This window comes from Lipotes vexillifer, unplaced genomic scaffold, assembly GCF_000442215.2.
Source record: "Lipotes vexillifer unplaced genomic scaffold, Lipotes_vexillifer_v1.1 scaffold335, whole genome shotgun sequence".
Taxonomy (NCBI): domain Eukaryota; kingdom Metazoa; phylum Chordata; class Mammalia; order Artiodactyla; family Lipotidae; genus Lipotes; species Lipotes vexillifer.
Genome location: NW_006781329.1, coordinates 972632 through 987165, shown reverse-complemented (window position 1 = coordinate 987165; position 14534 = coordinate 972632). Strand labels below are relative to the sequence as shown.

Genomic DNA, 14534 nt, shown 5'->3' with positions numbered 1-14534 from the left:
AAAAGGGGGACCCACTTCGGGGAAAAAAAAAAAAAAAAAAAAAAAAAAAGAGATAGAGAGATAAGGTAAACGCAAAAAGACCTACATAAGCTGTCTGAAAGTACACAAGGTTCAACATGCATGGAGTCTTCACAAAGTAATGTGATAGTGACATTAACACTATGGTTAAATCATTCTAAAATCCTCCAAGGAGCAAAGAAGCCACTATCTACTGTGACAACCTGATAGAGATAATCCCTTCCATTTCTGGAGATGTATACTTACAAAGTTGGGACAGTATCATTTTGAGTTGATTCCAAGCATTTTTAAAATATGGAAAGAATCTTAAATGTAAAAAGTAGAAACTATGAGCAATTTTTATAAAATGGTAGTGAGGTTATTTAACTTTCTCTTTATTTGCTAATGTAGAAATTATATTTATTAGCATAATCTCACTTCACATTTTTTTATTCAGTGATTTTGATTAGATGGCAGGAGGTATTAGTCTATGAGGATATGTGATAAATATTTCCTTGTTTTCCTCAATTTGAGTTGAAAAGTGGGATAAATGTGCCAAGTATTGATGAAATACATTTGAAAAATGACCTACATAGTAACTAAGTCAGTAATTAAACTTTAATTTTCTAAATATTATAATCAATTTTTAAAATAGAAACACTTACCAATCTACATGTAAGACCAATAACTGCTACCGGAGTCTGTGCAGACTGAGAAATGTCAAAAAGATTATAGAGGAGTGTTTGGTTTTTATGATGAGCAAAAAGATCAAATTCATCTAATATGAAGATCACTGGGCAACTACTAGTCCGGTCACCTAAGAAAAAATAAGAGTTTTATATTAACAAGCAATTATATCAGCCTTTCTTAAATTTCCAAACTATTTATTACATTTCATTTTTTAAAACTCAATTCAAAAAAAATATATTGATAACCTACTTTGGGTGGGGCACTTACCAATGCATGTACATTTATTCAACAAAAGAAATTATTCAAAGGACAAAATAGCCCCTATGGCCCTCAGGTAATTCACAGTCCAATCACCAGACTCTAGTAGCTTTACTGATGTTAAGAAAATCATTTAAATGACTGAAGACTATTGTTTTTTAAATTATGTAAACATAATTCTTCTATATCAGAAAATTGACAAGATCTTTTAACACCTACAGAGACCAAAACACTTTGGGATTAAATACAGAGGGACATAAAACTATTACTTCAAAAGAGACTTATTTTTAGTTAGTAGAAATACAAAGTAAATCTTCCCATAGAAATAATTTTTTACTATTAAGTTTAACCAAAGGTACTTTAACTCCTACTAATGACAATTTTAACACTTCTACAATAGGGAAAAGTTCAACATAACTCTGTGGATTTGTTTTTCTCCTCACAACAATGGAAACTACTTTAGCAGAACAATCACTATTACCTTAAGGTCTAAGGCTTTATATTTGCATAAAAAGTGAAAAAAAACTGATAATAAACAGATTTACTAATAATAATTATTAATATGATCTGTTAGATAAAATCTGATAATATTATCCAATAGATAATAAAACATATGCATTAACCTAAATGATATTAAAACCACAGGGACCACTCAGAAGTCTAGACCTACATAATATAGTACTTTAGTTTTTGATAACATATAACATTACATAACAATGGAAAAAGTGGTATATTCAAGATTAGATCTTTACTTTACACCTAACCAAAATAAATTCCAGCCAAATTATGAATTATATGTACTGGATGAAAATATAAGTGAATGTCAAAGTATGAAGGAGAGAAAAATTTTGACTATGTAAAAAATTTTAAACTTCTATTCAGCAGAAAAGTCCAAACCAAACTTAAGAGAAGAAAGAAACAAGTGCAAGAATTCACATAATAAGTATGAGATAAACCACCAAAATAAGGCAAAGAACCAACAGGAAATACACAAACCAGGAAATATCAGTGGCCAATTAAAATTTGATATGAGCATCATCAGTACCCAAATTATGCAAATTAAACTAAAATAAAAATTTTTTCTATTAAGTAGGCAAACATGAAAATAATTGTTTTTGAGGTCCTGTAGGAAAAAAGTACTTTTAAATATGTTTAGAAAATGGACCTTCTAGGGTAGTTTGGTAATTAATATTTATTCTTTTAAATGTAGAACCTTTTAATCTACCCATTGAAATTTACCCCAGGAAATCTGGATGATCATTTAAGCATTTCTTCCTAACCATACAAAATTAGAAATAAAAGTTGATAGCTGGTGATTAATAAATTATAATTCATTATATTAGAATTTTAAATTATAGTTAATTTATATTTTTAAAATGAAATATATGAGAACCATAAAAATAATGATGCACCTCAATATTTACTGACATGGAAAGATGCTTACGACATACCAGGAGTATAAGTGAAAAGATGTATATCACACAGCAAAATAGAAAAGATTTTATTCTTATTGAAAATTATGTCTATACCAATGATATACTACAGGTGAATAAAGATATGAAATCAAATGTTAGTTGGAATAATCACTATTATTAGGGATTTCAGTGGTCATTATTTTATTCTTTTTTATATTTCTTTTTTTTGTAAAAGCATATGATCAAGGGAAAAATAAAGCTAAACAATTATCTTTTGATATTGTTAAACATACTAATATTTACCTTTTTTTAAAGCTTCCAGAAGAAATGAAAGGTTTTCGGCAAAGCTTCCCTGAATAACAAAAAAAGATACCATGACTAGAAGTTTAGTGAAATAAAGAATAAAAGAGGGCTATATGATTCTATATACTGTATAGACACTGTGTATCTGGCCAAAGTCACTGGCCAGATTCTGAGCTAAATATCTCTATGCTTACAATCTAAAACTTAAATACAAAAGTAGAGATGGCATAGCACTGAAAATGGCATTATTATGCCATGTTCAAAATTTTATATTTTCTGGATAAAATCTGTAAAACTGTTAACTTTATTTAAAGGTAATTTTTAAGAGTTGTTATATTCTGAATAGTCAGAGAACAAGAAATCCATTGCACTTTGTATCTTGAAACACATCAGTCTCTTGCAAGTCTGAAACTTGTACCACTAAAAAAATTACCATGAATTTAAATGAGATCCAAAAGGAATAGGGAGAAGAAACTTGCCTCAAACATCAGACAATACAACAGTGTTTCTCTATTCAAGAGAATATTATAGAATTTGTATGTATCATATCAAATTTGGCTATGTTTACTTGGAACACAGCCAAAACATTTTTGGATACAACTTAAATATTCTGGTTGGAAATTAATAGAGTAGCAGATGCATTATCCAGATGTTCCAGCTTGTGGATAAAGGCCTCATTAAAATATTTTTTCACTTAAGTCCTTAATTTTTACTTCATTCAGATTTCTTAAAGAAACAGCCAACTTTAAATTTGAGGAGATATATAGGAAAAAAGAAACCCATTTGTTTGTTTCCCAGTAGAGAGAACTGATATAAAATAGCATAACAGGTTTTAAAGAGCTTCTACATATTTTGTGATGATTACATACTGTCAAATAATACTATTTCCAAGGTAGGCAGGGCAAGAGGTATTTACCATAACATAAACAAAGGCTCAGAGACAATCTGTTGGAAAATCAGTGGTCAAAGTTACTCAAAGGGTGCTTACATTTTACTATTTTTTTAAAGACTATTATACCTGACATTAAGTTTAAGTATATACTTAAATTCATATGCACATATTACAAGAATTTACTTATATGAGTATATATTTATATAAATATACACATTTATGTGTGTGTGTGTATATATGAATATACAAGTTTGTATACAAGTTTGCTCTAAGTACATCAAAACAGAAAGGGTCTGGGTTAAATCACTTAGTTTTTTAATGCCCAGCCTTTGTCATTTTATGACTTTAGGCACACTAATTATATTCTCTTAGCCTCAGGTGCCTCATCTATACAATATAGAAGTTACACTAATAATCTGTATATGTGGGGATTATGATAACAATAGTGATGACTAGGATGATAACCAACTGTGCCTTGTATTATTTCATATGAATCCAATGCAAATAGCTCTATTTAGAAAAGTCAGAAACACTTATCTACTGGAAACCAAAAGTCAAAGAGAGTCTACGTAATAGTAACTCTCCTTTGCCAACTAGGCCGCTATCTTCTACATTACATTCTGGACAGGAGGCAAAACAACAGATCTACAGAAGAAGCATTTGAAGTTGCACTTCAAAGACCTGTAGATAGGGACTTCCCTGGTGGTGTAGTGGTTAAGAATCCGCCTGCCAATGCAAGGGACACGGGTTCGATCCCTGGTCTGGGAAGATCCCACATGCCGCAGAACAACTAAGCCTGCGTGCCACAACTACTGAGCCTGCGCTCTACAGCCTGTGAGCCACAACTACTGAGCCCATGTGCGACAAATACTGAAGCCCATGCACCTAGAGCCCGTGCTCCGCAACAAGAGAAGCCACTGCAATGAGAAGCCTGCCCACCACAATGAAGAGTAGCCCCGCTCACCACAACTACAGAAAGCCTGCGTGCAGCAATGAAGACCCAATGCAGAAAAAAAAAAAAAAAAGACCTGTAGATAATGGAAGGGTAACACATGATTGGCTCAACTTGTTATAGGTAATTTTTAAAGAATAAAATTACTAAATGTTAGGAGGCTTACACAACTATGTCAGTGTTACTGCAGAACAGAGAGACAATTTAGAGATTAGAGTGACACCACTGAATGATCACCAGTGACCAAAAAATGAACTTGGAACGTCTACAACCTGCTGCAATTGCATTAAGCAGATGAGTCATTTCATTATGAAAATTAAGGCAGCTGCAAGTTAATCATGTTTCCCTTGAGCCTTATAAACCAAGTGGTAGGTAAAAAGTTTAATAAAAGTTCCAAAACATTTCTTATCAGTTTGTTATTGATGTTTACTGTCCTGAGATTCCAAGCTACAATAATAAGATGTGGCTAACTTTCTGAGAACATTTTCATAATAAGAGATAACTGACATTTGCACAGCATATTACCATCCTATTTAAAAAAAAAACAAAACATAAATGATGTTTAATACTTCTTTTCTTCTTTAGAATAAATCTGTGAGGTAAGTATAATAAGATAATGCCAATTTAACAGGCGAGGAATCTGTAATTCAAAGATATTTATTAGCCATGATTACCAGGTAGTCAATAGTTACAGGGCAAGACTCAAATCCACTTTTTGTAGCTTCAAATTCAATACATTTTCCACTACTCCCATGCTATCCAAGTCTCATAAGACTAGAAATAGACTTCTAGAGTGTAGTAATTTTAAAAACATATTAATCTATCTCCAAGCATAGAGAATCATAATATTTACCTTACAGATAAAGAAACAAACTCAGATAATATCTACACAAACCTGGATTTCTTGAAGTATTTTATAACTAGTATAACCTACTTCAAAAAAAATCTAAACATAAAGATTTGATAAATAAATACATCCTAGTACATTGTACATTCTTATAAGAATCTTATATATTTCAATTTAGAATCTCTGAACTCTTCCTACTCTTCCAAAAATATGAACGTATCTATGCTATACAGACTTTAATTTGAAGCCTACTTAATAAAATAATGAAAATGATACTTACAAAAACTTTATCTCCAACTACATTTTCCAGATTTAACTGCCTTGTGATTTCCTTTAAGGCAATTTTATCATTGATCTGCAGCAGTCCTGAAATAAAGCCCATTTTAAAGTATTTAATAAAAATGAAATATGTATTTGATACAATGCAGATTATTTTCAAGTAAATTTTCTAATGCTTTAAAAAATTTAACTAGAAAGAAAAAAGTCAAAGCCTGTTAGTGTACATTATTTCCTTTTAAAAACTCAACAGTGAAAACATTTAATAGACTCAAAGAACCATCTTCCTTGGGATTATTATTTAAAAAAATCAAGAGACCTTATTTAAAAGAGACCTTAAAGAGACCTTATTTAAAAAAAAACAAGAGACCTTATGTAACTCCTTTATTAATATTTTTTAAATTTCTAAAAATAATGTGTACAGTGTGCTAAAGTAAAAGTTGTTAAACACGGATTTAGTTTTTAAAATATAGTTATTAATGCAGATTTAAAACACACGAGTAAATTAAGGTTCATAATATAAAAAGCTCACATGGCCTACATCACTTCCAATAGCAAAATGAGGACATACTTACCATTTAAGTGAACTTGTAATACATTTTCACTCACTTCTTCTACTTCCATTAGTTCTTTCAAAGCATGGTTTATTAACTAAATAATATTAAAAAGTTTATGAAATATTTAATAATAGGTAAAAGATGATAAGCCCATATTCTTTTTTAAACTATCAGTAATAGGAACAGAATATAAACAGATTGTCATTTAAAATTCAACAATTAAATGTGCAGATTCTCTGTAGATAGAAGGTTTAACTGAACTCCTAAAGTCTGACTCTTAAGATGCCGGAGCCTGGACTGATGCCACACTCTCTCAAGCAGCTACCCAAACTTCTAATAAACGTTCAGAAATAACCCTTAAGTTTTCAAAGAAATACTTCTCTACAGGAGAAGTCGCATAAAACTATGGCCACTTAAGAACTTCATGTCTCAGTCAGTTCATTATATGTCTCCACCATTTCCTCTACAAAATTATCATTGAAATCAGTTAAAAGCTATTGAAAATAAGTACAAGAACAATGCTAAATGACAGCAAAACATATGCCCCCAATATAGCAATTTTTATGAAATACTGTGAACTACTTTGTATGTTACCTTAAAATGAAAATTAAAAAAGAAATACCAAGAGGTTAAGCTGAAAAAAGAGATGTTGCCTTTGTTAGCTGCTAAGTAAGCAAAGAAAGCCCTTATTAAACTTAGAGCTCACAATTAAAAAAAAAATTATTAATACTAATAAAATATAATAGTAATTACTACTAAAAATACCCAGAAAGTGTTATGCCACCTTAAACTGTTCAATTATAAAGCTTCACATTTTTATAATTACAGGTTTCTATGCCACATACTTACATTCTTTATATTTTTTGATTTGTGACATCTTATCACTCATATTGCACTATCATATATATCTCTTCATATTAATACTACATATTTTCTTAAACTTGAAAATAAATAGAATTAAGAAAAAACATAAAGCTTTTTAAAAGGAAGAGTAATGGCAGATTATTCTTTTTAATATGAAAATAGAAATAGAATGGTACTATTCCAAAATATATAGTCCAGGAAATTAGGCTATGTATACAATAAAGATGGCATCAAAATTTAGTGAGGACAAAAAGGATTATTCAACGAAGTCACTGGGCTTCCCTGGTGGTGCAGTGGTTGAGTCTGCCTGCCGATGCAGGGAACACGGGTTCGTGCCCCGGTCCGGGAAGATCCCACATGCCACAGAGCAGCTGTGCCCGTGAGCCATGGCCACTGAGCCTGCGCTCCGCAACGGGAGAGGCCACAACAGGGAGAGGCCCCCGGACCCCCCCCCCCCCCCACACACACAAACCAAAAAAAAAACAACAGAGTCACTGAGACAACTGGTAAGCTATTTTGAAAAACAAAATACTATTTGTATTTGCAATATTCTACCTCTATTTGTCACTGTAATATCTTTGTGCAATAGAAAGAAAACAAATACCCTCATTTTAAATTATTACATTTCACAACAGTGTATCAAACGTACTAGCTATTCCTGGTATATCTGTATAGTTTCTAAAGCATATGGAATTCTACCTCAGATCACAGGTAGTCCTCTTAAAAAAGTCCTCTTAAAAAAAGACAATCTCAAAATGTCAACTGTCATACTATGAGTAAAAGCCCAGCTGAGATGTTACATTCTTTACAGAAAACTGTCAGAAGATGAGGTGGTACTTTTCTGTCTTTGGATCAAGTCAGACCCTATCACAAGAGTTAGTCCCCAGATGATACAAACTTGGGTCTCTTATGCTGTATTCTCTTAGTAACCTGCTGTGTTCTTGCCCCCACCTCTTGATATTTTACTTACATAATATTTATATTTCCCTGGCTCTGATTTTATGTTTAAAATCATTTTACGTTTGATGAATTGTTCAAAACCATTTCAAATTCTTTGCAAAATGAAACAGGGTTAATAAATAATACCTTCATTTTACATATGCATAGAGAGAGTTGTAACAGGTTTATAGCCTCTTTCCACTGAATTTACTTTAACACCAGGTTACTTGATTTGCTTGAATCAGCTCACAATTTTTTTATGAGGTGTGACTGTCTGAAATGATCATATTAGCAAGTATGTCTTCAAATAATAATTTTAGTTCCACTCTGGATACTGCTAAAATTTACTGTGTAATTAGCTAGGTTACCAATCACATAATGCCAGTTTTTTTTCAAGGAAACAATGTCATCTTTTCAAATATTTTAAACTATATTATGTACTAAAAAAACTTAGTTGGTTATGTTACATTAACCATCATAACCAATTTGGCTACCCCATTTCCACATTCTTTGTAGCTAAAAATTAATTTTACCAACATAGTAGCACAGCTTGCTTAGAATTGCCAACATCCAGAGACTTTTATGCTTACCTACTATTACTATTCCCAAATACTTTATGGAACACAAGATTCAACAATATCCAACTAGAAGAAATATCAACTAGAAGAAACATCCTACTTAACCATCTAGCAAGTTTTCATGTCTACACTTATCTCTATATAGAAGAGTATTTTCCAGGGTCCAATCTGTCATTTGGAACCATATCTATTTTTAAAATAAATGTTTGAAATACAACAAACCACAATATCTGTTAGCTTTATTGCTTAACTGTAGATTTTGAAGTTTTGTATTTTGGATAGTTTGGCCAAGGATAGTGTTTTAAATATACTGTAATCTTATTTTTTAAGTTCAAATTTACATGATTATACTAATAATATTACTAACACATGATTGTACTAATATTATGATATATATAATTATACTAATTATATTACATAATAAAATTCTTATCTAAGAATAACTTATTTTATATCTCAGGATACTCCCACATACAACAAATCACAAAAGTAGCACGAGTTAAACAATACTCCTTATCTTTTTGACCTCTCAATATTGGAGTGCAGTAGGAATAAATTAAATTGTACCAAAATGGAATACCAGGTATGGGTTCTTCCATATTCCAGTTAACTCACATTAGATAAATGACGTCAAAACACCAGAACAGTGTGTTGTACCCACAGACTTGTAGAATTCAAAGAGTGACCCTTAATGTAGACAATGGATTTTAGTTAGTACTAATGTTTCACTATCACTTTCATTAATTTTAACAAATGTACCACACTAAAGCAAGATATTAATGATAGGGGAAACTGTGTGCACGTGTGTGCATGTATGTATGTGGAGATTATATGGGAACTCTGTACTATCTGCTTACTTTTTCTGTAAAAAATATATCTATTTTAGCCAATTTACTAATGAAATGGAGTATAGCTTTAATTTGTATTTACTTATACAACTTTGTAAGCGTTTACTAGCTCTGTTTCCTTTTTTCTGAACTTTCTCCATGCCTTTAGGGACAAACTTCCAAGATGAAAGTTCAGAATAAATTCAGTCATGTTTAAGTTATATTTTTAGGCTTGACACTTTGATGTATAAATCACTGAGATTCAACTTCTCTGTTGCATTGTTATTTTGTTTCAAGATGCACAGTGTACCACAGAATAACAGGTCTAATGTACTGATTTCCTAGATCTCATTTTCTCCTGTACTGATACAAGAGTATCACTATGCAGCTCCTTGAAGAATTAAAGTATTGTGTAAAAATGTTCTTCAAAAATACATAGGATAGGGCTTCCGTGGTGGCGTAGTGGTAGAGTCTGCCTGCTGATGTGGGGGACGCGGGTTCGTGCCCCAGTCTGGGAGGATCCCACATGCCACAGAGTGGCTGGGCCCATGGGCCATGGCCGTTGAGCCTGCGCGTCAGGGGCCTGTGCTCCGCGGCGGGAGATGCCACAGCAGTGAGAGGCCCGTGTATCACAAAAAAATAAATAAATAAAAAATACATAGGATAATGTGTTTTCCAAAAACAATAAAATAATGAAAACTGGAAAGAAAGGAAAATTATCCTTTACTAAAGAAAGACTTAAATTCACATTAAGAGGGTTTGCAGAGCTTCCGTTTTTATGACCCACACTTGGAAACAGCCTGTGAAATGTTCACACTGCTAAGATAGAGAAATTCTAAAAGCATCCAGACAAGGAAAAATCACAAACTCAAAACATGTTAGCTGTGGTGGTCATCAGTGATATTCACCATACTTCTGCTTAACCTCCCTTTCTAGGCACCTAGGAAAAATGCACTTCCTTGCTCTCTTGAAATTAGGTGTGACCATGTGACTCACTCTGTTCAATGAACTGTGAGATGTGTTCTGTATCACCACTGGGTAGGAACTTTAAGAGTGTCCATGATTCATCATGCTCCCTTTCTTCCACTGGGGTGTTCGTGGAGAAATGCTGACATAACATCCACCACTTCCTTTGAGTGACTACAGAGAACAGTGCCCCCTTGCTGATCCACACTACCCATAGAGCAAAAGTAAACAATAAACTTCTTTTGTGTCAAGACACTGAAATTTAGGGTTGTTATGACTGCATAATCTAAACTATCCAGATTGAAACAGCAATTTATAAAGGAAAAAAGAAAAGCCTACCCTTGGAGTTTTCCCACAGAATACAAATTGAGTAAAATCTATGTAATTCTAAAGGAGAAAAAACTGTGACCTAAGAGTTCAATCCCAGCCAAGTTGTAAGTAATGTGCAAAATAATTTTTGATGTATTTAAAATATTTTTTTACATTTCCCCATACTACTAAACTTCATTTCTCTTTTGTATTTCTGTGGTCTGAATGACTTTAGTGATTTGTTCTGTTAAGCAGGTTGTTGGGGTTTTTACCCTTGCCTTCAACCAACTTTCCATTCTTTAGTTTTTAAAATAGATTGTATGGTCATATAGTTTACCCCTCAAAAAGTATAAAAAGATATGCAGTGAAAAGATTCCTACCTCTGTTCCCATATCCCCGCCTCAACAAATAACTCACTCTATTAGTGTTTAATATCTTAGGGAGGCACATGGATGGCCAAAGAGCACATGAAAGGACTTCCCTGGTGGTGCAGTGGTAAAGAATCCTTCTGCCAATGCAGGGGACACAGGTTCTAGCCCTGGTCCAGGAAGATCCCACATGCCGTGGAGCAACTAAGCCCGTGCACCACAACTGCTGAGCCTGTGCTCTAGAGCCCGTGAGCCACAACTACTGAAGCCCGCGTGCCTAGAGCCTGTGCTCTGCAACGAGAGAAGCCACCGCAATGAGAAGCCCATGCACCGCAACGAAGAGTAGCCCCCACTCGCCACAAACACAGAAAGCCCCTGCGCAACGAAGACCCAACACAGCCAAAAATAAAAATAAATTTATATATAAAAAAAATGGGGACTTCCCTGGTGGCGCAGTGGTTGGGAATCTGCCTGCCAATGCAAGGGACACAGGTTCGAGCCCTGGTCTGGGAAGATCCCACATACCACGGAGCAGCTAAGCCCGTGCGCCACAACTACTAAGCCTGTGCTCTAGAGCCCACGAGCCACAACTGCTGAGCCCACGTGCCACAACTACTGAAGTCCGGGTGACTAGAGCCTGTGCTCCGCAACAAGAGAAGCCACTGCAATAAGAAGCTGGCGCATGGCAGCGAGGAGCAGCCCCCACTCGCCGCAACTAGAGAGAAGCCTGCGGGAAGCAATGAAGACCCAATGCAGCCAAAAATAAATTAAATAAATAAATTAAAAAAAAGGCACACGAAAATATGCTCAACATCACTAATTATTAGAGAAATGCAAATCAAAACTACAATGAGGTATCACCTCACACCGGTCAGAATGGCCATCATCAAAAAATCTACAAATAATAAATGCTGGAGAGAGTGTGGAGAAAAGGGAACTCTCCTACACTGTTGGTGGGAATGTAAATTGTTCTCCAGACACTATGGAGAACAGTATGGCGGTTCCTTAAAAAATTAAAAATAGAACTACCTTGTGACCCAGCAATCCCACTCTTAGGCATATACCTGAAGAAAACCATAATTTGAAAAGATACATGCACCCCAATGGTCACTACAGCACTGTTTACAATAGCCAGGACATGGAAGCAACCTAAATGTCCATCAACAGAAGAATGGAAAAAGAAGATGTGGTACATATATACAATGGAATATTACTCAGCCATAAAAAAGAACAAAATAATGTCATTTGCAGCAACATGGATGGACCTAGAGATTGTCATACTGACTGAAGTAAGTCAGACACAGAAAGACAAATATCATATGATAGCACTTATATGTGGAATCTAAAAAAAAGGGTACAAATGAACTTATTTACAAACGAGTCACAGATGTAGAAAACAAACTTATGGTTACCAGGGGATAAAGGGGGCAGGGATACATTGGGAGACTGGGATTGACATATACATACTACTATATATAAAATAGATAACTAATAAGAACCTACTGTATAGCACAGGGAACTCTAGTCAATACTCTGTAATGGCCTATATGGGAAAAGAATCTAAAAAAAGAGTGGATATGTGTATATGTAAAACTGATTCACCTTTGATATATACCTGAAACTAACACAACATTGTAAATCAACTATACTCCAATAAAAATTTTTAAAAATATATACACATTTCAGGGAATTTTTGGTTCACAGATGAACCGACAGAAATACGAGCATTTTTTCTCTTCCTTTTCTTTATGCACTGTCTACAAATATTTCCTTATTCTTTTTTACTGCTGTATCATAGACCATTATATGGATGGATGTACCATGATTTGTCAACCAGTATTCTGTTGATGGGCATTTATATTGTTTCTCATCTTTCACTATTAACAAACAGTGCTGAAATAGGTAACTGTACACATATCATTTCACAATGGTAAATTCCTAGAAATGTTGCTGAGTCAAAGGGTATACACATTTGTAGTGTGGTTAGATTTTGTCTGATTCTAATTTATAGCACCAGCAAAAACATCAGTATGTTATCAATCTTACAGGTTTTTTTGTCAAACTGATAGAGAAAATTACTATAGTTTTTATTTAATTTACTAAATATGAGTGAAATTGAACATGTTTATAAGTTTAAGATTGCGTTGTATTTAATTTCCTATGATCTTTCTGTGCATATCTTTGCTCAGTTTTTCTATTGTTAATAGAATTATTGTTAATAATTTTAAATAGTCTAATAATTCCAAAGCATATTAGTCACATGGTTCTCCTGTAAAAACTATCCCAAATAGCACTGAAGTCAAAAACAAAAAGGAAAATCATAATAAAAAAACAAGAACAAAGAAACAGTGGTTACATACAAGGACTGAGCCCAAGGACTGAACCAAATTAAAGTCAAAAATAAATACTATCGTAAATGTGATTATAATAAATGGAAAACTCTTAAAAGATTAAAAAAGAAATTATCTAGATCTAAATTCCCAATTGATGTACTTCAAACAATACTGGAAATGGGTGATAACAGTAAAATCCTGAAGTCCTGATTTCCTCATCTTACATAATGTACAGTGAAAACATACTGCTTAAAAAATAAAAATGTAATTTTATTTCTATTTTACATAATTTTACTTATACACATAATATAAAAAGCATATTAGTGAGAAATCTAAATTTATTGCATGGAATATAGCAGAAAACAGATTTTATAATTAAATAGTAATACTTGCAATATAACAGCCATAGTTTGTCTTATATAATGAATGAAGAATGTGAAAAGAGAAACTGAGGGAAAAAAGCAACAGTATCGGGGGCGGTGGAAAGATGGCGGAGGAGTAAGACGCGGAGATCACCTTCCTCCCCACAAATACACCAGAAATACATCTACATGTGGAACAGCTCCTACAGAACACCTACTGAACGCTGGCAGAAGACCTCAGACCTCCCAAAAGGCAAGAAACCCCCCACATATCTGGGTAGGGCAAAAGAAAAAAAAAATTAATTAAAAACAGAGACAAAAGAATAGGGACGGCACCTGCACCAGCGGGAGGGAGCTGTGAAGGAGGAAAGGTCTCCACACACTAGGAAGCCCCTTCGCGGGCAGAGATTGTGGGAGGCGGAGCGGGGAGCTTCGGAGCCGCGGAGGACAGCGCAGCAACAGGAGTGCGGAGGGCAAAGCGGAGAGATTCCCGCACGGAGGATCGGTGCCGACCGGCACTCACCAGCCCGAGAGGCTTGTGTGCTCGCCCGCCGAGGCGGGAGGGGCTGCGAGCTGAGGCTCGGTTTCGGTTTCGGTCGGAGCTCAGGGAGAGGACTGGGGTTGGCGGCTTGAACATAGCCCGAAGGGGTTAGTGCGCCACGGCTAGCCGGGAGGGAGTCCGGGGAAAAGGCTGCACCTGCTGAGGAGGCAAGAGACTTTTTCTTCCCTCTGTGTTTCCTGGTGCGCGAGGAGAGGGGTTTTAAGAGCGCTGCCTAAAGGAACTCCAGAAACGGGCGCGAG

General features: G+C 34.4%; 1 protein-coding gene across 1 annotated transcript in view; it reads right to left on the bottom strand.

Moving 5' to 3' along the window:
• ORC4 (origin recognition complex subunit 4) overlaps positions 1–14534 on the bottom strand; it is a 47654-nt gene that overhangs the window by 22331 nt on the left and 10789 nt on the right. Inside the window, exons 4-7 of the mRNA XM_007454551.1 lie at positions 6206–6281; positions 5635–5720; positions 2664–2712; positions 663–814 (exon numbers count right to left, since the gene is read on the bottom strand). Of these exons, the coding sequence (XP_007454613.1) occupies positions 663–814; positions 2664–2712; positions 5635–5720; positions 6206–6281 (363 nt within the window). The remainder of the gene's footprint in view (positions 1–662; positions 815–2663; positions 2713–5634; positions 5721–6205; positions 6282–14534) is intronic.